At 48.8% G+C, this 22,336-nt stretch overlaps 6 protein-coding genes across 6 annotated transcripts; 3 read left to right on the top strand and 3 right to left on the bottom strand.

The window, feature by feature from the left end:
- Window positions 1-3,551: 3,551 nt before the first annotated feature.
- Window positions 3,552-4,594, bottom strand: BJY04DRAFT_224967 (alpha/beta hydrolase; the record flags this gene model as incomplete). The annotated part of the gene is made up of 3 exons (XM_073718101.1): window positions 3,552-4,085; window positions 4,155-4,444; window positions 4,492-4,594. 3 exons carry the CDS (start codon window positions 4,592-4,594, stop codon window positions 3,552-3,554), a joined length of 927 nt encoding a protein of 308 aa, XP_073564320.1.
- Window positions 4,595-5,750: 1,156 nt separating this feature from the next.
- BJY04DRAFT_224966 (uncharacterized protein) lies at window positions 5,751-7,709 on the top strand (the record flags this gene model as incomplete). The annotated part of the gene is made up of 1 exon (XM_073718100.1): window positions 5,751-7,709. The coding sequence occupies one exon, from the start codon at window positions 5,751-5,753 to the stop codon at window positions 7,707-7,709; it is 1,959 nt and encodes a 652-aa protein (XP_073564319.1).
- A 549-nt stretch (window positions 7,710-8,258) lies between these two features.
- BJY04DRAFT_225913 (FAD binding domain-containing protein) lies at window positions 8,259-10,645 on the top strand. Its single transcript, XM_073718298.1, has 5 exons — window positions 8,259-8,408; window positions 8,473-9,457; window positions 9,532-9,554; window positions 9,612-10,098; window positions 10,159-10,645. The coding sequence occupies exons 1-5, from the start codon at window positions 8,265-8,267 to the stop codon at window positions 10,545-10,547; spliced, it is 2,028 nt and encodes a 675-aa protein (XP_073564318.1). The 5' UTR covers window positions 8,259-8,264; the 3' UTR covers window positions 10,548-10,645.
- Window positions 10,646-12,462: 1,817 nt separating this feature from the next.
- On the bottom strand, window positions 12,463-16,584 carry BJY04DRAFT_224964 (cytochrome P450; the record flags this gene model as incomplete). The annotated part of the gene is made up of 5 exons (XM_073718099.1): window positions 12,463-13,287; window positions 13,344-13,595; window positions 13,656-14,469; window positions 15,510-15,592; window positions 15,649-16,584. The coding sequence occupies 5 exons, from the start codon at window positions 16,582-16,584 to the stop codon at window positions 12,463-12,465; spliced, it is 2,910 nt and encodes a 969-aa protein (XP_073564317.1).
- A 1,322-nt stretch (window positions 16,585-17,906) lies between these two features.
- On the top strand, window positions 17,907-20,039 carry BJY04DRAFT_224963 (CocE/NonD family hydrolase; the record flags this gene model as incomplete). The annotated part of the gene is made up of 7 exons (XM_073718098.1): window positions 17,907-18,122; window positions 18,175-18,259; window positions 18,320-18,398; window positions 18,452-18,558; window positions 18,604-19,202; window positions 19,258-19,632; window positions 19,698-20,039. The coding sequence occupies 7 exons, from the start codon at window positions 17,907-17,909 to the stop codon at window positions 20,037-20,039; spliced, it is 1,803 nt and encodes a 600-aa protein (XP_073564316.1).
- A 218-nt stretch (window positions 20,040-20,257) lies between these two features.
- BJY04DRAFT_212033 (carotenoid oxygenase family protein) lies at window positions 20,258-22,148 on the bottom strand (the record flags this gene model as incomplete). The annotated part of the gene is made up of 2 exons (XM_073714485.1): window positions 20,258-20,314; window positions 20,631-22,148. The coding sequence occupies 2 exons, from the start codon at window positions 22,146-22,148 to the stop codon at window positions 20,258-20,260; spliced, it is 1,575 nt and encodes a 524-aa protein (XP_073564315.1).
- Window positions 22,149-22,336: the final 188 nt, after the last annotated feature.

Genomic DNA, 22,336 nt, shown 5'->3' with positions numbered 1-22,336 from the left:
TATCTTACAAAAATGATATAGTATTAATTATAAAGAATAAGTAAGACTACATATAATAGTAATAAGTATTCTTAAATATTCTTTATCTTAATTACTATCCTGACTACCACGCTTCCCTTGATAATATATTAGTTTATATAATAATTCTTAAAACTACTATCCTGATTACTAATACTGAGCTATTTACTATAATAATCTTTATAATAATCCTATATAATTTAAAGCTAGTCCTAGCTATTTATTTTCTATTTAGTACCTTACTTATAAGGTTAATAGCTATTTTTTATCAATACTATCCTCCTTTAATTATAATTCTTTATAGACTTTTATTCTTTCTAGACTACTGTCCTTCCCTCCCCTGCTGTCTTGGTTAGGATAGCTATCCCTGTTTCTGCCTTGTAGCTCTGCTTTGCTAGGTTCTTAACACAAGTCCTTTTTATCTTCAAAATAGTTTAACCCCTTAATATGCAATACTAAAATAATGATATAAATAAGATAGCCAATACTATTAAGAAATTTTTTATAAAATATTGTAGAATACTCTTAATAACTTAAATAATTATCCATACCTACTCGTATCTATTATTACACAATTCTTCTATAATTTTATGATTATTTATTCTATTTAATCTAGTTAGATCTATAATAATAGTTTTATTTCTTTAGTTATATTAACATCTTGGCAAGGCAGAATCATGGACTAATATCCCGGGAGGACCACTCTTAGGGAAAGGACAGGTATCTAGGGAAGACTAATAGTTAAGAAGGATAATAGTCTAGAAGAAAATAATAAGCTAGAAAAAACTATAATCTTAGCAGGACAGCTATCCTAGCAGGAGAGTAATCATAATGAGATAGCTATCTCATAAAATACTAGTAGTAATCTAATAAGTAATAAGAATAAGGCTAGAAATCTTTTCATTTCACGTGTATTTCCTATCACGAGTACTAAGGATAATATATAAAATAATTTACAGGAAAATATAAAAGAGACTATAAGGGATATACTAGGTAGTATACTAATAAAGGATATTTAAGGATACTTATTACTTATTCATATTTAAACTTATTTACTCCTTATAGATAAATATTATATTATGATTTAGAATTATCTTTAGAATAATAGTATACTTACTGTGGTTGACCCCGGTGATCTTATTAATACAGTGGATCCTTCCTAATTCAGTCATTTGAATTCTGCCAGGTCTAATATTAAAGCTATTCCCAAGTAAGCTAGTACTTAGTATAGCCTCCCTCTGCCTTAATAACTGCCTAACACCTTACCTGCATAGATTTAATAAGGCCTTTTGGAAAGTCCTCTAGTATTACATCCTATAAAGCATTATAAAATAGCTACTCATCCTCTAAATATTACTCTTGAATCTAATCCTTTATCTAGTTCTAGGTAGTCTTAATTAGGTTAAGATCTAGTAAGAAAGCAGGCCACAAGATAGGATAGATTCCATACTTATTAAGCTCTTTTATAGTATCTTGACTTGCATGACCTGGTGCATTATCATATATTAATTAAAGCTAGATATCTTATTAATATACAAGGCAGATATAGCTATTAATAATAGGCACAATCTACTCTAAATAGCTTTTCATATTAATATATCCCTATTCCTTCTCTTAAAAGAGACATGGCCCTTTTAAAAAACTATAAAATAATCCCCAAAACATCTAGCTATACTTTTTTAGAGGAGAAGACTATAGACAGGTCTCTTCAAGCTTTTCTCCTGCCTTTCTTATTATATAGCAGTATTTATAGAAGCCTGAAGTAACCTAAGTCTTACTAGACTAAAGAATTTAATTCTATTACTTAATTATCTAATTCACATGCTTAAGGGCCCAAGCAAGATATACATGCTTATTTTAATTTAATAAAGGTAGCTTGTAAAGAGCTTTATATCTTGTATAGCCTTATTTTTTAAGTGCTTAAGATAAGGCTGTTATTCTAACAAAAAAATCTAACTCTTAAATCACCTTATAATAAGGCATGCGCCAGGCCCGCTTTAATAAAGAGATAAATTTAATAATATAATTAATATCTTCTTTAAATAGCTTAATAAGATTAGCAAGTATATTAAACCTGTTAATAGGTTATTTAAAGCTAAGAGGTAATTTATTAATAAGTAAGCCCATTATCTTGTAAAGCTAGTACTTAAACTTAATTATCATGATTAAGGCGTGTAGAATTCTGCCTTGCTTCAGGCACTTTAAAGGGCTTAAGTATAGTAGGCATTTTGTAAATAGGAGGGATAGGTATCTTACTACAAGAGGTCTTAAAAATTGAGCTATCCAGAGGTCTTATTAGCTTCATTTTAGACCATATTAGGAAGGCGGTGCTTGAAGAATATTGACCGCTTCAAAAGATTCGGACCCACCGTACTAACAAAATCACCGGGGTCAACCACAGTATATAAACTACTCTACAAGTAATTTATATATAGGATACTTAACCTTAATTCCTTTAAATCAGCTTAACCCTACCTATAAATAGTCTTTATACTAATTAGGAAAAATAGCTATATTAAAGAAAGCATTAAGTAAGTTAATTTATTATTACAACCTTATAAGAAGTTACTAGGGTTAGAAAGACACAGAGAGGTCTGTTCTTCAGTAATAATAAGGTACTTAAAAGATTCTTTATATTAGATAAGCTTATATTATAAATAAGGCAAGTGTGTTCTTATAATACCTAAGATTGTCTTCTTAAGATACATAATTATACTAGAAAATACTAAGATAAAACCTTTATAAGTATTATTCCAAAGTAGCTAATAGTAAAGTCTACTTATAATGTTACTATATTTACTAGCTTTATAAACTGATATTAATATTTTATTAAGAAATATTCCAAATTTATAGCTTTATGAACTGATTTACTCAGACAGCCTGACAGGTAGGAAGCCCTATAATTTATTAGCAATTTAGAAGATGATATAATAAAAAAGAAATTACTCCTAAAAATAAAAACAAGCTTTATTTTAGAAGAATGTTTGTAAATCATTCTACACATCAGGCGAACAAGGCGCAAGTGCACGGGAACCTGGTTCCAAATCCAACTCCTGGAAAGCCGTTGCCGCATGTTGGGAAACCCATCAGAGACGTGAGGCGGAGCACGAAATTGGGACCCTTAGCTAAGATATGATGAGGCTGCCATGGATGAAGACGCGGCTCTCTGGGGGATGGCTGCTCTAATTTAGGACGGTATCTCTGTATTTCTATCTGTATATAGACTGTTCCGTTCATATGTTTTCACACATGACTATTCCAAATCTATCATTATCCCTATAGTTTTCGCATTTTAATCACTTTCAACGCACTCAAAGACCTGCTTGAGATTACCTCTAAAAGCCAAAAAGACCACTGAAGAAGTGGTTAGGCTTTGCCAACTGAATGTCGATGCGTTTGAGCACCTGCAGCGGTCGTTGCCCACCACGCTGATACTGGTAGCTCATGTCAAGATATGAAAGTAATAGACCATACAGTCTTCAATAAAGGCGATAAACACGTCAATTGTTTCAAAATGTTCGTTATGTACTGCTCTAAACAGCGAATCTCGCCAGGAATTCGAATCCTTTAGTAACAATGCTGAATTTCTCATCCCCCGGCTTCGCCATAGCATCAAACCCATGAGGCGCCCCCTCAACAATGACAATCTCTGCCCCTACCCCATTGGATTTCAACTCCTCAGCCGCCTTCTTAGAGAACCGTACATCGAACAAGGTATCCTTCTCCCCATGAATGAAATAAGTTGGCGGAAACGCCGAGTTGAATAGTTTACTCGGATCAACCTGAGAGTAATCATTATTTGGAACTAGAGCGTTCAGCCATGTCCCCTTTTTTATTCCGTCCATCAGCCAGGCAACTCTTGGGTTGGCGAGATCGGGACCGTTGGGCCCCGTGGGTGGACCAGCCGCACTTGGGGGTGGGATATGAGTCTGGACTTCGTCAAGGACGGATTGCGGGAAGGATGGGATATGGGAAAAGGCGGGATTCGGCGTATGATAAAAGCTGTCCTCTAAATATGTTGCTGGGAACACAGGGAGGATTGCCAGCGGTTTCTGCGGGAGGGAAGCCTATTACTCAGATAAGTTAGGCTCGTCTTCTAGACACGGGGCTACAATGAATTAACGGATAACGCTCACCATGAGAAGAGCCAAAGTCCCGCCCGCAGAGTGCCCAATAGTCACGATTTTTTTCCCATCCAGCTGCACATTGGCATCTTCTGCGATCAACTTGGGTAATTCAGTTTGACTCCACAGGTAACTATCCTTTGCATCGTTCAGTGGGCCGTTAATAAGTGAGATAGTCGGGCCGAGCCTGTAGTTCGGTGACACAACAGCGCCAAAACCTAGACGAAGCAGTTCCGCTGCATAGTGGGAAGAGAACATGTCCTTGTTTCCAAGAACAAAGTTGCCTCCGTGAAAGTAGAGTGCTGAAGGTGTCAGAGAGGGTTGAAGCAATATCCTATTGGCCACTTACCAATCGGTTTGGCAACAGTAGAAGGGTCAGAATTATACCAGACAGTCGCCTGTAGGGGCTCACTGCCGCCAAGCTGCTTATACACGAATTCTGTGCGCTGCATGGTGGTTTTTCGCGCGCGGTAAACTGAAGACGCCTGGTATACGGGGTTCGGCGTCGAGCGGGATCGAGACGAATATAGGACTCTGCGGATCTGGGCCGGTAGAAGAGCTGTTTTGAACATAGATTTCTTAATGCGGGGTCAATTGCTTGTGCCGCTCGGATTTATAGAAGGGTTATGCCACATTCCGCGGAGGCCAGTTCCGCGGAGCGAAACTTGGCTCCTCATATGGAGTTAGCCCGGAGATAGCGGACTCCTTAGAAGGTGGCCATGTTTCATCCCCACACCATTTTCCCAGAGAGGCGCAAAGATTGCTAATGTTATATCTAACATCTGCCAGTGTCGTCTGCTAGATCTATATGGACATCATCCGACCGGTCATTGATGAGAAGGTTCCCGCCTTTCTCGCTGTTAGTCCGTGTGGAAGGCATGGGCATGGCAAGCGTTGAAACACATTGGCCAAGCAGCTTATGAGTGATTCCTTGGTGGTCGTTTGAATGTAGAACGATGGTTTACACATTCCGATATTGGAGTCTTCCGACTAAGAACTGTAAATGCCTGAGATTCCTTCATAACGGCTGGGCTGGGCTCAAATCGTCCAGCTTCTTAGGAGAAACACCCACGAAATGCCCCTCCTTTTACTTCTTCCTGACTGCAGCAGTCATAATGCGCCGAAGTCCCTTACGTGTACACAGCACTAGCACTGGAACTGGTTGGTGACCCCTAGGACTTACCCCTAGCGGCCTTTGCCCCAGCCGGGGACGGCAGGACACGCACGTGCTTAGGTGGTGAGCTACAGCCGAAAAATATAACTAAACAACTCACAAACACTCCACCAACCCACCTGGACAGTCACTGGCTCTAAAGCAACAATGTCACATAAAGAGCGCGGTGCTGTACATAATCGGAGATGTCATTCATGCAATAAAACTTTCTCCAAGTCTGAGCACCTCACTCGCCATTTGCGCAGCCACACGAAAGAACGGCCTTATTGCTGCTCAATCTGTGGCAAACTATATTCCCGCAGGTCCGCATCATACCAAACCTCGTCGTCTCGTGGAATTAACATACTACTCCTAGTGATGTGTTGCGACGACACGAAAAAAGTCACCAGAATGCATCGCCTCTTTCGCCTCATCAACCAGAACAGGCCATCACCATGTTTACCCCTCTATCACAGGGCACCCCTAATCCGACTAGCCTTCAGTTGATCCCTGATTGCGCCAGTACCATGCTTGAACTGCCTAATCAATCGGCTATGATAGGAGAGTTCCAGTCAATAGGCATGCTCTCAGGGCTCGAGGCTGGTTCACGCGATGACCCCAGCTTCAGCAGTGACCCGAGCTCTTGGTTTCTGGGGGCGGGGCTAGACGTCGATGCGTTGGATTTTACATTGTCATCCGCCGTTTCGGAGTGGGCGCAACTTCCTCCGCCAATACTCCTATCCAATCCCACCGATGTGCCCACTTCCAGCTATTCTTCGGGTCCAATACCGACCGTTCCGCAAGAGCTACTGGCGGACAGTGTGTCGCGGCGGTGGTTCACCCGGCATGTGGTCGAGGAAGGGTCACCACGGAACAACTCGCAAGCAACTTTAAGCAGCAACCATGAAGGCGGCAGTCACTTTGGCCAGGGAAACCTTGCGGCCGACGAGGATTATCGGGCGCGTCTGTCGCAGACTCTACAACCTCGCCTGCACAATGAGAGTCTCCCGTCGTCCGACCGATTGAATCTCTTTGCAAGCCTCTTCTTCAGTCGCTTCAACTCCCTGCTTCCAATCGTGCATGTGCCCTCGTTTAAACCCACTATGGAGAATTCTCTGCTTTTTATTTCGATTTGCTCGGTCGGTAGTCTCTTTGTCGGGTCGGGCCTTGCTGTTGCTCAAGGAACCCGTCTGTTCGAGCGCTTGAATAAAGCAATATTAGCGTCCTGGGAGTCGGTCCTGTCCCAGAGTCGCTCCAACGCGCTCTCAATGGTCCAAGCAGCGGTGATTGGCCAGACGTTTGCGATTTTATCTGGCCGGCCCAAAACTCTTATGCTAGCCGATGTCCTGCATGGCACAGTCATGGCTTGGGCCCGCGAGTCAGATAAACATGCACTGCAACCCCCACTCGTCCCGCAAAACCTGGATCCTGGTACTACTGGCGCCGATCTAGATGAGCAATGGACGCGGTGGATTGATCAGGAGCAGCGGAGACGAGTGGAGACCGCATTGAATATTCACGATGCCGAGCTGGCCAGCCTACTGCACCACGAGCCTCTCCGCAAACATCGCCTCAGCACGATCCCATGTGTGGCCTCTGATGAGCTATTTACGGCCCCTATCGCGCCCCGATGGGCGGAGCTTTACAAGAAGTCTCCAATAACACAGGACATATCGCTGATCATTGCAGATGTCCCCCTTCACGCGGCGGTGAGACACTCGAGGTTTGCAGTGTACGGAGTGCTGGAGTGCATTAATGCACACGTCATAGAGGCGCGCCGGTCAAATACACTGGACGAGCACGAATCACGGCGCCTGTCCAGCGTCCTCATGCAGTGGTGGCGAATCTACACCAACCACTTCTCTGTTGACTCGGATAACGACCCGTTTAGCCTTCCAGTGCTCTGGCACTCTGTCTTTCTCGGCATCTACGCTGATGTAGACCTGTTGGAGCAAGCAATCGGTCGCGATGGAGAGAGTAGAGCCGCTGATGCATCGTCGCGTATCCGTTCTTGGGCTACCTCGCTCGACGCGAGCAAATGCCTGGTGCACGCGATCCTCATCCATCAGTACCTCGAGCGCATGCGTGTGTCCGCCGAGCCGGCCATCCACGTGCCCCGCGCTATTTTCACGGCAGCGCTGGCCTGGTTCTGTTTTACCCGCCTGGGCAGCGGACATACAATCACTACAGACGCATTCGACGCCCCCGAGATCCGGCTTGTAGGGAATCTCTTTCCAACGCTGGGTTCTTCCCGGGACGCTCAGAGCCAGGGGTTCGGTGAAGCCTCGACGTTTGCCAGTGTTAGCTATTTACACCGCTTGATCGATCTGATGGGGCGCTTTGGGCGATGGGGCATCTCGGAGTCGTTCTCTTCAATTTTATGTGCGGCGCTTGAAAGTAAACAAAGTGGATGATGAGGTGTTGCGGTTGGTTAAAGGACCGAGCGATGCTAGGCAGTAGTAGGGGTTTGTATTGGTAGAGTATTTTGAACGCGGCGCCTGAAAGCTCGATATCGTCTGTCATCCTAGCTCAGAGGCCTTGGTCTCTTTTACATGACCAGCAACCTCCTGTGACTTTCCAGGATAACTTGTAGTAACAACCCCACGGTGAGTAGCACCACATGGTGGGGTGGGTTCTGTACTGCGGGGTGCCTGGCGGGGTGCCTCGCCGAGTTTCGCTGCCAAAACAGCTACTGTATTGGAGGGGGGGGTTTCTCTCCACTAATCAGCGTGCAGATGTACCGGTGTTCGTGTCTTCAAATCAGTGTGGCCACCGTGCGTTGGTGTGCGCTACCAGCGTCGCGATGACAATATATGGAGTGTACCCCGTTTGACGGGGTTGCTTTTAAGAGACATGTCGGGTATATATAAGCGAGAATCATTCATTATAGAAAGCAGGTTGTTCTCATTGTGATCTCGCATCTAAGGTTCCAATTGTCGTTGTTTTTGATCAGATACATCCATTGCGCTATGCCCCTCTTCACAGAACACGCCTCTAGCTCGCGCAACCTCAGGGTCCTCCCCTCTTTCGCACCACCACTTCCGCGCCTGTGCCCCGAGTTTGTTCCCCCTGAAGATGATGAGATTAAGCGGTACGAGGTTGTTATTGTCGGGGTGTGTCCACAGCAAACTAGAGCGCCCATATTATGTGCATTGTTACTGATCCTGGCGCGAACAGGCTGGCCCAGCAGGCTTGATGCTCCAGCTTCTCCTATCTCGATACGGGCTCTCTGATTCATCCCTTCTCTGTATTGACTCGAAACCCGGCACGCTAAAATCCGGCCAAGCCGACGGGATCCAGCCACGCACGCTGGAAGTTTTCAAAACACTCGGCATCTCCGACGAGATCGAGAACGAGGCATGCCAGATGTGGGAGTTTGCATTTTGGAACGCATCTGATGACGCCGGTAAGATCATTGAGCGCCGCAGCATTGTCCCCGAGGTGATCCCGCCCGCAAGATTCCCCTACGAGGCGACGATCCATCAGGGCCGCATCGAGCGAATCATGGAGACGGATTTGCACCGGTACTCGGCGCGTGGCGTGCAGCGGAACACGTCGCTGCTCGCAGTACGGATAGATGAGGAGGGGGATCCAGACTTTCCCGTGCTCGCAGAGATTCAGGTAGCAGACGGCGACAACCATGATAGACCGCAGCTTGTCGTTATTCGCACTAAGCATCTAGTGGGCGCAGATGGCGCGCACTCGATCGTCCGCAAGTCGCTCGGCCTGCCCTTGGAGGGCCAGTCGCTAGACCACATCTGGGGCGTCGTCGATCTGGTCGTTGAGACTGATTTCCCGGATATCCGGCGGCGGTGTGCGGTGCATGCGCCTGCAGGGTCTGTCATGGTAATTCCGCGCGAGCGCATTAGTACAGGTGAGTACCTCACGCGCCTATATGTGCATGTTCCTGGGGCTGTGGAGGCAGCTGAGAGCCGCGATGCCGATGCGGACCTGAAGCAAGGTGCCAAGGGGCGTCGGAGCCAGGTTACGCTGGACGGGATCCTGGCGCAGGCGAGCGCGGTGTTGCACCCGTACTATATCCGGCCCAAGCGGAAGCGTGCGGTTGACTGGTGGGCTGCGTACCAGATTGGGCAGCGCGTGTGTCCGGAATTCATTGTGAGGGACTCGAGCGGGTTGGGGCGGGTGTTTATTGTTGGCGATGGTGGGTCTTTCTCTTCCCTGTTTGACTGCATTTTTCGTTGGCGTTATAGTCTTAGCTAACAAATCTCATCTTAGCTTGCCACACGCACAGCCCAAAGGTTTGTTTCAGCTCGAATACCATGCTCCCCGCCAATTTACCTAAAATCTGTGTATAGGCCGGCCAAGGCATGAACGTCTCCATGATGGATTCATACAACCTCGCCTGGAAGCTTGCGTACCACATCAACGGCCTCACCCCGCCTCCTGACTCTCCATCCTTCTCGGATGATAAAGGGAGCCCGAGTCCATGCCCGCTTCTCGATACATACCACACGGAGAGGCACGAGAATGCCAAACGACTTATCGACTTCGACAGAAAGTTCTCGACCGGCTTCTCGGATAAGGTGGGCACGGCCGAATCGACGTCCGGACTCTCCCATGCCGAGTTCGTCGATCTATTTAGCACGGGATGCGGCTTTACCAGCGGATGTGGGGTTGAGTATGTGGAGAATCTCGCCGTTGACAAGGGTGGCTCTGCTAGTAGTGGTTGCCCCGTCGTAACCGGGTCAGACTATCTCGCAGGGATTCTCCGGCCTGGTCACCGGCTACTTAATATCAAAATGAAGCGGTTCGCGGATGGATGGCATCGTGATATTCAAGACGGTGGGTCTCAGATGCCATAAGCAAGCTCCCACTAACCTGAATATTTTCTTCTACGGACAGATCTCGCCTCCACCGGCCGATTGCGCATCATCTCTCTCCTCAGCACCGACCTGCTCGACACGACCGGCGCGTCCGCAGCCTCACTCAACGCCACTACTGCCCTCGTGCAAGTGTTTCCCCAGTCCCTCATCGAGCAGATCATTATCCATCCCCGCGTTCCGGGTGAGATTACATGGGAAAGCATTCCCGCTTGCGTCAAGTCCCACAACGAGATGACCTTCTACAGTGGTTACGAACTCGACGATGCATACCGCATTTATGGCGTCGACCCGAGCCGCGGCGCGCTAGTTGTTGTGCGCCCGGATGGGTATGTAGGGTTGATTGCGGAGCTTGGTGATGTCACTCGCGTGGACGCGTATCTGAGTGGGATAATTAGCCGGGCTACGTAGACAACTGAAGATCACAGATTCTTTGTGATATGCTTGACCAGGGTTTTATTCACCCGCAGACGCATGCTGGGTTATGTGTATACAAGAAAGAAAGAGGGTCATGATTGACACATTTCATAATTTGTGCTACCTAGGCTTCCTACTTAAATTGTTTCACTTCCAAATCCATTGTCTTATACACAACCAGTGCTACTAACCTCACTCACAACGGCCGAGGAACCACCCCAAACCCCTATGGCTCGAACAACCTAATAATTGTCGCCTACCATCCAATTCTGCTGCCAGTGCAGCTCAGAGCCAAAGTGTAACACGAGCTGCGGGATTAGTCTTCCAATCTGCAGCAATCTGATGTTCTTCCCCAGACATATCCTAGTTCCAGACGACTCGACTGCTCTCGTTACGAATGAGACACAGCTCGATTGAGGTGATGAAGGCGGGTAGCGCGCGCGTAATCGAAGCTATTGCGAGATGATTGTGGTTGTTCTGTCAAGATTACTTTCGACCGGCCAGTCAAGAAGCCTTTCGTTGAAATGATATAGTAATGCATTGCTTTATATAATGGGCTCTTGTCGAAATCCCGAAAATCGGCATCCGGCGTTTAACAGTTTGGCGGGAGCTCTCCGGGAGAGCGCCTGAAGCACCCACACGCCTGTTCGTCAGGACGCGTTTCAACTCCCAGTAATAACAAAATTTCGGGTCGTTGTCGCTGACTAGGGTGGATTGGCGACGTCTAGCTTCTATATGTGGTCTTTTGTGTCCGGTAGACGGCTCTGGTGAGTAGACCATTAAACTCATCAGATGAGGGTACCCATTTGGCCACGTAGTCCTGGAGCTCAAAAGGGAAGGTATTCGGCGGAGCCTTATGATCAGACTTCATGTCGATGAATGTCGAGGAAATCTCCTAATCGATGGCGAAAGCCGATGCTTCACTCCTCCAACCCGGATGGGTTGCCTGGGTTACTTCGCGTCCGACGGAGCGTAGGTGCAGGATCCTGCTACTAATGTTCCGCGGATCGTTTCGGCGTATATAAGAGAGACGGTAGCAATAATATCACAACTGCAAAACTATATAGGATATTGATTCGTCACAGAATTCAGATCAAACGTCATGAAGACCACTCGGCGCCAGCACAGCACGGGCTTCCTTGCCGAGTTTGACCCCGTCATGGTTATTCACGTTACTGGTAATGAATCGGTCCAGGGGCATTGCAATATTGCGATATCCTTCAATCAGCTGAGGAGGCCCAAGGTATGCTGGCCTTTGATTTGTCTGGGGGCGCACTGGCTAGATCCTTTCTGCTATTGCAGGCCGTAAAACGTCTGGCCATTCTGGAGCCTCTTCTGGGCTCACAGGGGATGTATTCTCATTCATGGTGGAAATTTGCTCTTCTAAAGCATCGATGCGTGCAGCCAGTGCTCCCTTAGACTTGTCATGATGCCATAGGTTCGTCCGACCGGAGGCAGGTTGGCTGGTGGCACCACGGTCGGCGCAGGTCGGATATCCAACACAACGTTGTTTCCGACGATGACAGCGGCGATAGGATTTGTGGAGCTGTTTTCATAAATTTGCTGGCTGCTCCATCTGGACTTGTATTGGAGTAGGATTTTGAATCAAGACCGAGGCGGGCTTTATGATGGCCCGGTTTCCCCGCAGTTTGGCAGCCGGTCTGCGAGAGATCCTATTGCACAGAGCTTTTGCTAGACCTGGACTATTCGGCATTACGATCTCTCCCCGTGTGGGAGTTGAATTGTTTCCATGACTGCTTGGAGATCCAGCTTTGGTGGTGGTGTTCTGAGACTCGTCATTATGGAGCCTGAAGTCGTGATAGCATGACGCTAGTGAAACTTGTAGAGATATATATTATGAGGTATCCAGATCTCGGCACCTTAATAGTCTTAATTATATGTTAACATTTTAGTCCCCATACAGCCCAGCAAAGGACCCGGGCCATGCACTTGACAACCCCTCGACGCACATCATTCCCAGCGCCGTGGGGTCTGATCCTTCCAGCATGTTCAAGAAGTCGGCGTTTGCCGCAAAGAACTCTGCCTCGATCCCCGTCGGCTGCCATTCCGCTGCGGTCCCGATGCTTCCAGCACCACTTGAGTCAACATTGAGAGGTGGCATTTGCGCCTGATCGGCAATTGTTTCCAGATCTCGGAGTGCGCTACCGGAATCCGACCCGGGCGCGGTGACCCAGGGGTACAATTGGCTGAATATATATATCGCCGTGTGGAAGGGTCCGGAGCACAGCTGACCATAGTCTTGTGGTGAGTATGAGACGGCAAGGAGCAGGAAGGACAACTGGGACAGCAGCAGTGCAACTAGTATGGGATAGATGAGAGGCCTTATAATCTGCGCGTCCATCATCTCCATGTGAAGATCGACCGATCCTCGGACCAAGTCGATCAGTCTGCTGGTCGCCGGCGGCTGCGCGAGGATCTCTTGCACCGAGGCGAAGGTCCCAATGTGGATCAGCATCCTTGCCTGCATGACACGAAGATCGAAGACGCCTTTCAAAGCGGTCTGAAGCCAGGCGGGCATGTCGATCTTTGGATCGAGGGTCTCGAATCCCTGGGTTGGAACCTTGTCCGCAAGCTTCTGGAGTTGAAAGCTGAGGAATTCCGCACGATCGCGTCTGTTCATTGTCGGCTGCGAGTCCGCATTGACGAGTTCCCAAATGTCAGCCAGCGTTCGGTTCAAGGCAACCGTCGACGACAGGTAGGATTCCTGGGGACCCTGTACGGCAATTAGGTACATAGCACGGTTACCACACAGATACATAGGAGTAATACCAGGTCAAGCAATTCCGTATCAATATCACTGTCATGCATGGTCCACTGTAGCCCCGTGGTGAAACTTGATTTCATATTGAGATCATAGACACAGGCAAAAATGCGTCTGCAACAGGTGACTCCGACTTTCTGCACCTCGGAAACACTGTAAAAGCTTTCGCGATGGATGCCTAACTCGAGGCATAATCTCGCTGCGACTCCGGACATTCTCCACGCCTTGATCGGGGAATTCTTCAGGTCCAGGTAAATGCACTATTGGTTCCAACGATCAGCATGCGTTAGGTCAAAGAGGCCGAAAGCAAGAAAGGTTACCATCAGCGCAGCCATGATAATATCCTCCAACTGAGCCTCCTCCTGAACAAGGGTTGAGTTCACATTCCATACCAGGTGGCTTTCAAGATCCTGTGACAACGTGTTTTGTATCTCTCCGCGCGATACCTGGGTGATTGCCACCGTTGCTTTCATTATTTCCACATCTATGAGGTCGATATTAGTCGCGTCGTCGCCCTGCGATTGTGATAGCAGTCGGAAGAGTGCATCGACCTTTGGCAGCGCTAATTCAAGGTTGATGCACGGGTATAGCGGGTAGATTTCGTTTATGAAGATGGAGACCAGGGTAGAGACTCTGTTGTGTCCAAGTTCCAATAACGGTTGCGCGGCTTGTAGAAGCGTGATTAAGTCGCCGACCGGACTGGACCCGTCGGTTGCGATTGTCGTGCCGGTCGCGCGAGTCTCTGGATTCACCAACAGTCCTCTCTGCTTTAAGACATCGCGAGCAAGATTGAAGCGGTACATGGAATGGCTAGGATGGATGACCCTCCCCAAGTGCAGTTGTAGACTGCTGGTGGGCGGTCGGTTTAAAGAGGAGCCGGGGCGAAGAAGAGTGCCACGCTGTTCGGACACCCGAGTCGCTCGTGCCATTACCGATTGAGGTGATTCTTGCTCCGATGACTGTGCAGGACTGGCGCTTTGCGCTGACCGGGAGACTGGATTGCTTCGCGTCGACTGTCGGCGCTCAGCCTCCTGTCGTGGTGGTTCAACATATGTGCACTCCCCACGGAGCTCCTGGCAGCGATTACACGGGTGGCTGCCACTGCACTTCACCTTTCGGATCTTGCAACTCTCACTGTAGGACGATGAGTACGGCGGGGTCACATCACCAAGTTCGGAGCACCAGCATACCAGGCCACTCTGGTGTATTTGACCCTTTTCCGGGGTCGCGACTCGTTTCTCGGTCGAGCCGCCCGTGTTAAACGAGCACGTTTCATTTGGGGAGATGCGAGGGCGGGGATACGGAAGGATGACTACGGCACAGAATAGCTAAGAGAAGGGGAAGAAGATGGGGAGGATTACGGGGTGAGGGGGGACTGACGCGGGGACTGGCGCCTTATGCAGGCCCCTGTCCTCCCAACCTCCCCACACCCCGCGCCAGTCCAGACAAGCCCGGATTGGCTCACTCGACGTGGTGGTGTGGGGAAGGAATTGCCTTCTCCCTGTTCCCAGCTCCGCTGAGTAATACCGGTACGCGTCGCCCACTCGCGCGAGCTGTGTCTTCTCCCGATTTCTGCCGGCTCCGCCACGAAGGAAAAGCTTAACGAGAGTCACCGATGGGGACCAGACCAAGTTGGACACAGTCCAGGCTTGGACCATTACCTACACACAATCGGCGGAGCCTTGCGGGTTAGAGAATCCGCATGACTAACTAAGCGAAGCCCATTAGGTAGTTAACTAGTTACTTCCACGCAAAGGCGGTTAATAAGCAGCATCCCGGATTCGCTAACTAGCTACAGCTGGAGCTCGACAGGGTGTGCGTTGTTCTCAGACAGATCGATTTACGGGCACAGCAAATCAGGAGATCGGGGGCCCAACACTGAGGGATATTACTTCTCCCGCAAAGTCGGGGCCCTGTCAAGCTTTTCGGTCGGAGGCAGGGCGCGACACACTCTTCAACCTCTCAATCTGAGAGATTCGAAACATCAGAATGCCGCAATGATACAAATGGAGCAAGATCTTCTTGACAATATATGTACATGAGAGCCTTTATCTCTTGTCATAAGCTTTGGTCAAACTCGGCGTTTCAAGCGAATATGCAAGTTGTCGATCTCGGAAAACCAACACGACCGGATGCTCCAGGGGTTGGAAGGATTCAGGAGCTCAACATCATACCGGGAAACGAGCTGCGCCATAAATTTATAAACCTCAAAGGTAGCGAGATTCCGGCCAATGCAAGTACGAGAACCATACCCAAACTGCATTGAGTCAATGTTAGCGATTGGAGTGGCAGTTTCCTCTGGTTCCCACTCACCGTGGCAAGCTGTTTCTCCATCTCTTTAATCTTTTCGAGGGAGTTGCCCTCATCTTTGATCCACCTCTCCGGGTTCCATACGTCAGCGTCCTCTCCGAAAATGTCCCGGCACCGATTTTGTGCAAGGGGACTCATGGATAAGGTAGCGGAGGCGGGGATGTAGTATCCTTCAATATTGAGTCCGTCTGCTGGGGCGAGCCTAGGGAGCTGATAGGTAATGCTGGGATGTAGGCGTCCGCCTTCTTTAATACATGCACTGAGAAACGGAAGGTCCTTGATTTTGTTGAACGACAGCGGGTCGTGCGTATCTTCGGAGTCATTGCTCGTCCGGGGGACCGCATCTATCTCCATTTGTAGGCGCTTATACCGCACAGGGTCCTGTAGAAGTGGGCCCAGCACAGCCTTGATTGCAACAGAGGTCGTATCCGCGCCGGCGGCAAGAAGATTCCCGACCTCGGCAAGAACATCCCCAATGCCCGCTGGCGCTCCTTGAGGGTCTTTCATCTCAACGAAATGATCAAGCATGTCCCTATCACCGGTTCGCTTTGGGCCCTCCTGTATCCGCTGAATGATTTTCCCGACCGAGAATGTGCCAAATGCGCGGGAATATCGAGAAAGGGGGAGCCCGAGCACTCGTGAAGCGAGGTCGGTAAAAGAGGTTGTCAGCCAGCTACTTTGTAAAGGCAGATATCCAAGGTTTGAGATCCAGTAGAATGCCCCGTGTATACAGCCGATGAAGCCATCCTTATCGTAGCCGGACTCAATGAATCCCATAGGGTCGCTAAGGCAAAGGGTGCCCACCACATCGTAGGTAAGATATGATGCCCAGAGACTGAGATTAATGGGTTCGCCACGTTTCGCAAACTCGTCGAATCGTTGCCACAGTGTGTTCATCACTGGCTGGATTTTCCCTTCTAGCGATACGACTGTAGACATGCTGTATGCCGCTGACACTCTTTTGCGAAGAAAGCCATGTTGGGCTGGATCCGTGGCACCGAAAAACTACCTTGTGGGTCAGTCATGATTCATCTAGATAGTTGCGGGCAGAAAAACCGAAATAGCATCGCTTTTCCCCCCTCCTAACGCCTTCCAAGTATCGTACCAATTTGTCTGGCAATGGCCGTTAAATCTGTACCAGTGCTTTATAGAATTAAGGGCCACACACCTTCCTCGTTCCTTTGCTATGGCCGTAAACAGTTTTAACAAGGTCAGGGCTCACGATACTGACTTCATTTGGCGCAATCCTGACAACCGGCCCGTATTTCCGATGAAGTTGAAGAATATCGATATGCCACTTTCCCTGGAAGTAGCGATTCGTACGCCATAGCTCTGTAAACCTTGCGAGGGTTGGACCCGGCGCCTTGCTCAGAGGATGTAGATAGGATTGGTAAAAGATAAAAACGGCAATAAATACCACCACCACGCACACCCACCATCCAGGAGGTATGCCCACCACCGTCGACATTATCGAGTTCAGCTTCCCTCTGATCGCCATGATAAAACACTTGTGCTGTGGTAAGCCTAGTGAAGGAAGATGTCGTGTGAGAGTTCAGATTTTTCAAGGGGATGGAGGCTTAAAATAGCAACAATCTTTATATCATCAAGCTCTTTGCAGGTGATCATTATGAAGTTTGTATATAGAGGCTGTTTTCCGAGGTTCATTCCGCGGAACCATCAGTCCATGTCTACCTACAGCCATGACTCTGGTTTTCTCGATAAACCTCGAATTGCCAGCGGCTGTATTTTTCCCCGTGGGGAATCGAGACCTGGGGAAGATTCTGGCTAGCATAATTTCATAACCTAATCTATCTCATCCTCCTACTCCTTTGAAATTGGTTCTGAATATGCGGCTCTCTCTTCTCCTTTACCTAAGTATGTACAGACCATCACCAAGCCGGTCAGCGATCTGCACATGGAAAATCTACGCTTTGCTCGATCGATCGGGCGAATGGTGTCAATCGCATAGCTACCCCCCTCCCCCTCATAGGGCCCTCCCCATGTGGGCCTTGCAGATAACCGATCAGTTGCATTACTTTGCGCAGAACTTTGTATTCCGCGGAAGGTATTCGAGCAGAACAGCTGGTTTGATTTGCTATTTGCCGTCTGTTCTCCCGTCAACACTAAAATGATGCCGATTGAGGAATATATATCTTGACTAGCCGCGGTTACTTTTACGGCGCCTACTGGTCCTTAAAGTACCTTTGTTCTTTTCTTTTTCTAATATTTCCTTTTCTAATTGAGAACACAAACGTCCAAGCATGTCTTTGCCAAACCTCGAGTTTGATGGTCTACCCATCCCCTGGGTCGCAGCCGTACCCCCAGAGGACGAAAGCAACATGTACCCTTATAAAAAACAGACGAGGAGTACGCGAACTCTTCCTGTAGGATGGAAATCCAACGAGGGACGGCGGCCATTGAACCAAGAGCTTATCTTTGATGAGCACGTCGAAATTCCGCTTAGAGATGGAGTCAAGGTCGGTCAGCTGCCCAACAACTTCAGGTACCAGCGGCTGACGAGAAACGTAGATCTACTGCGATATTTTCCGACCAGTCTCGAACGAACGAGTCCCCGCAATTTTGGCAGTGAGTCCTTATGGCAAGAATGGACACGGTACGTACTTCAGTGATGCCGTACGCAAGGGGGAGGAGGCTGACTACGGTACCAACGCAGGCTTCCGCATTTTTGACAACATCCCCTTCCGGCTGGGGCTACCGGAAAGCGCAACATCAGGACTAGAGAAATTTGAAGGGTAAATTTTATCTCCCGAGGCTATGTGGAGACGTAGACTGATCAACTATATAGCCCGGACCCTGCCGAGTGGTGTCCCCGTGGTTACGCGATCGTCAATGTGGACATCCGAGGCACCTGGGATAGTGAAGGTGATATTTACATTGAAGGAAGCCAAATGGGTAGGTTGATGCACATGCCATGAGACTCTCGCTGACAGCTATCAGGTGTGGATGGGTACGATACCGTTGAATTCATCGCAGCGCAGCCATGGTGTAACAGCGCTGTAAGCATGAGCGGCAATTCCTGGCTTGCAACCGAGCAGTGGGCGACCGCAATTCAAAAGCCTCCCGCTCTGAAGTGTATCGCACCATGGGAAGGCTTTACCGACAAGTATCGCGACTTGATCTGTCGTGGCGGTGTTCCGAAAACCAACTTTGCATCGTTTATCTTCAACAAGACAATCCGTGGCCGGAACCGCCGCGAGGATATCGGTGGTGCCATCAACCAGTGGCCCCTCTTCAACGCCTACTGGGCTGACAAAATCTACGATACGAGTAAGCTCGAGCTCCCTATCTACGCTCTTGCCAGCTACTCCTCGGGAAATCATGGTTCAGGGACGGTGAGAGGATGGAAGAGCGCCGCCTCGAAGGAGAAGTGGATTCGATTTCATCCCACGCAGGAGTGGTTTGATCTCTATACCCCAAGGTACATTGATGATTTGCAGCGTTTCTTCGATCGCTACCTTAAGGGAATTGAAAATGGCTGGGAAACAACACCCCGAGCTAGAGTGTCGGTTCTGACCTACGGCAATCGGTTCCAGCAGGTATGTTCATATCCATTTTCGGTTATTTAGATCATTGATTCAAACGATCCGACAGGGCCCAATATGGGATGTCCCATTCTCTGACTATCCAGTCCCATCGACAGAGTATCGTGCCTTATATCTGCAGAATAACGGCAAATTAGCGAGTGTCCAGCAGCCTACGGAAAGCTCTGTTGCGCACAAAGTCGACAGTTATCAAGCGAAACCGTCCGAGTTCGTGCTGACCTTTGACAAAGCGACAACTCTTGTGGGCCATTCCAAAGCAGAGCTCTGGGTGTCGTGCGAGGAGAAAGATGATTTGGATGTCTACGTGTCCATTCGGAAGTTGAGCAAAACAGGAGAAGTTCTCGAACACGTTAATGTCCCTTGGGAGGCTCTACCCGAAGGGGTGAATACTCAACGCGACGTGCCAATGGCGCAGACAGTCAAGGTAGCTTATTTATGCCCTCCATTCCGCTCGATAATGTCGAAAAATCTGACAAACTCTCTGTGTAGTACACCGGACCAACCGGCATCCTTCGTGCCTCTCATCGTGCCCAGCATCCAGAAAAAAGCACACCGTTGATTCCATATCACCCACATGATCGAGAGGAAAAGATCCGACCGGGCGAGATCGTCAAGCTTGAGATCTCGCTTTGGCCAATGGGAATCCAATTCGAGGCTGGGGAAAGTCTTCTGTTCCGAGTGCAAGGGTTCATCGATACAAGCTCGGATTTCCCCAGTCATATCGAGAAGAAGCTCGACAACTTGAACGAGGGTCAGCATAGAATTCATTTCGGCGGAAAATATGACTCCAAGGTCATTGTGCCCGTTGTTGCTCTTCCAGCCCAGCAGTAATGGGTGGTGAGGGAAGAATCGAATCTAGAAGTCCGCCGTCCCCTGTACGTGCCTCGTGCTATTTCAACAGATTACTATCCAGTACCCAATATACATAAATTGTTCTTTGCGAATTCTCCATTTGTTTCCTCGTCGGTACTGTAGGTTAGCGCCTTGAATTAATCAAGTTCTTAGAAAGCCATTCAATTAGTAGGCGTGATGCATTTTCGCCTCCCGAATCACGCCAGAACCCGCTTACAGGGTCGGAGCGAGCATGACATTGGCACATACGCTGTCTGACTGGTAGATTGCACCGTACTAAAGCAAACATCAATGAATATTGGAGTATTTGTTGAAAAAAAGATATATTCGCCCAGTACGAACAGGAGTTACATCCGTTAATAGATGTTGGTTTTGCTAAACACTGTTATTTACAGCTGACATTGTTCCTAATACGCCGAATGAAGACAACCTTCTAGACTCAAATAATGCCAACTACGCGAAGAACCGTCATTTAAGTCTGTTGAGCTGCGAATATTTTGTAGAAGGAATAATATCCTTCACTGGCCCCGTCAACAGCGGCAACGGCCGGTCGGGATGCGGATTTGGCACCCAATTGCCATGAACCTGGTTTTTGGTTTTGAACGGCATCTGTGCAATCGCAACCGGCTTTGAGAAATTGTTGGTGTCGAGGATCACCAACTCGCCCTTGGGCGACGAGTCGCGTTCCATGTAAAACACCAGCCACCCGTCGCCCTCGTCACAGTCCGGTCCGCGAGGTATGTAGGCAGGTTCTGCAACTCCTCCATCTGGCGCTGCGTAGAATATCTCCTTTTCTCCGGTCTCTGTGTTTAACTTGATAACCGCGTTGAATTGCGGGCGTGGGTTGCCATCTGGGGCCATCATGCCGCCCAAGTAGATTATCTTCGACTTGCGCCCAGTCAACCTCTCGTCGAAAATTGGAAAGTCGAATATGCCTTCAAGTAGTGTCTGTGGGGTTGGAAGTGCAGCTCCATCGGGCTTCGAGAGATCTATCGTCCACCGTAGCCAGTCGCCGCTGGGCTTCCCCTTGGGGCCCTCGTAATCTTGGGGGTTGAAGAAGGGAAAGACGTTGAAGCTGACGAAGTGGCTCTCGAGTTTTAGGATCCCTCCATCTTCCTCCCATGCGTTGCCACTGTGGATGATCAGTCCATTTGGAGCTGTGTACTTGCGGAACTCGCCTGGCTTCCAATCTGGGTGGTTGGGAGAGGCTGCGTAGCGTGGAGAGACTAGAAACTCAGAGGGCTGATCGGGAATAAACCTCCAGTAGTCACCACCAGCCTTCATGATCTCGTCGCTGTTGACCCCGAAAGGCATGTTGGATAGGATAATCCAATTGTCTGTGATCCAGCCATCGTGGGGCCAACCTGGTTTATCTTGCTTGAACCAGTGCTCATTCGAGATACGTCCGTTAGGGGCGAGCTCATAGGTGCAGATGTCCGGTGTGCTTAAGCCCTTCGCAGAGTAGCTCCAGGTCACAAGCCGATTTTTGTGTGGGTCAACCTTCGGATGTGCTGCAAAAGTCTTTGCAATCGTCTGCCCTCCGTACGGATCAGGACCCCTGGTCTCCAGGGTATCCGGATCCAATGCGTACGGTAGCCCACGCTCGGCCAATGCCAGAATATTTCCACCCCAGTATATGATATTGGTATTTCCCGTGGTATCGTTTGCGAAACGCACGCAAGGGTGGTTGTCAAAAGGATTTCTGTAGCGACCGAACAGGCGACGACCAGCTTTTCGCTCCAAAAGCCATCTCTCGGTGTGGATATATTTGATCTTCATTGAGACCTTGCCATCCTGGATGCGGAAGGCGTTGATGTGTCCATCGCCATCCACAAATGGAATCCCAAGTTGAGGATTAAAATGAGGATCGGGCAGGATTCTATACCAAGTGCCCCTAATCTCGGGGGGGATCTGGCCAAAGACGACCATTTCATCGAGTTCGAATTCGAACCGACCCTGGGGAGCGGTGTCGGCAGCCCCGTAGTAGTGCTCCCATGGTGAGGTGAGTCCAAAGTGATTGGCGTGCGGATCCTGTTCGGCTGATGATTTAAGGGCAGCCTCGGGGAGTTCGAGTCCGTTGGTTGCCATGTTGGAATTGCGGTTTGTGTGTGTGTTTCAGAGTCATTTCCACCGAACTTGGAGATTGCAATTGCTGATTATAAACAAACAGCTTTTCCGGGGGCCAATGCCGTAACTGAAGCCGATAGTTAGGATCGCTCACAGCTCTGATGACCCCTTTGGGCTCATATCGCGCGTTCCGCGGAATGTATAGCCGG

This window comes from Aspergillus karnatakaensis (genome assembly GCF_047715665.1).
Source record: "Aspergillus karnatakaensis strain CBS 102800 unplaced genomic scaffold BJY04scaffold_107, whole genome shotgun sequence".
NCBI lineage: Eukaryota > Fungi > Ascomycota > Eurotiomycetes > Eurotiales > Aspergillaceae > Aspergillus > Aspergillus karnatakaensis.
This window is presented reverse-complemented; position numbering and strand designations above follow the sequence as displayed.

Coding starts and splice junctions, on each gene's coding strand:
- BJY04DRAFT_225913 (XM_073718298.1), top strand. CDS start 8,265: ATGCCCCTCTTCACAGAACACGCCTCTAGCTCGCGCAACCTCAGGGTC. Junction 8,409..8,472: donor ACGAGGTTGTTATTGTCGGG/GTGTGTCCACAG, acceptor TGGCGCGAACAG/GCTGGCCCAGCAGGCTTGAT. Junction 10,099..10,158: donor GCATCGTGATATTCAAGACG/GTGGGTCTCAGA, acceptor TTCTACGGACAG/ATCTCGCCTCCACCGGCCGA.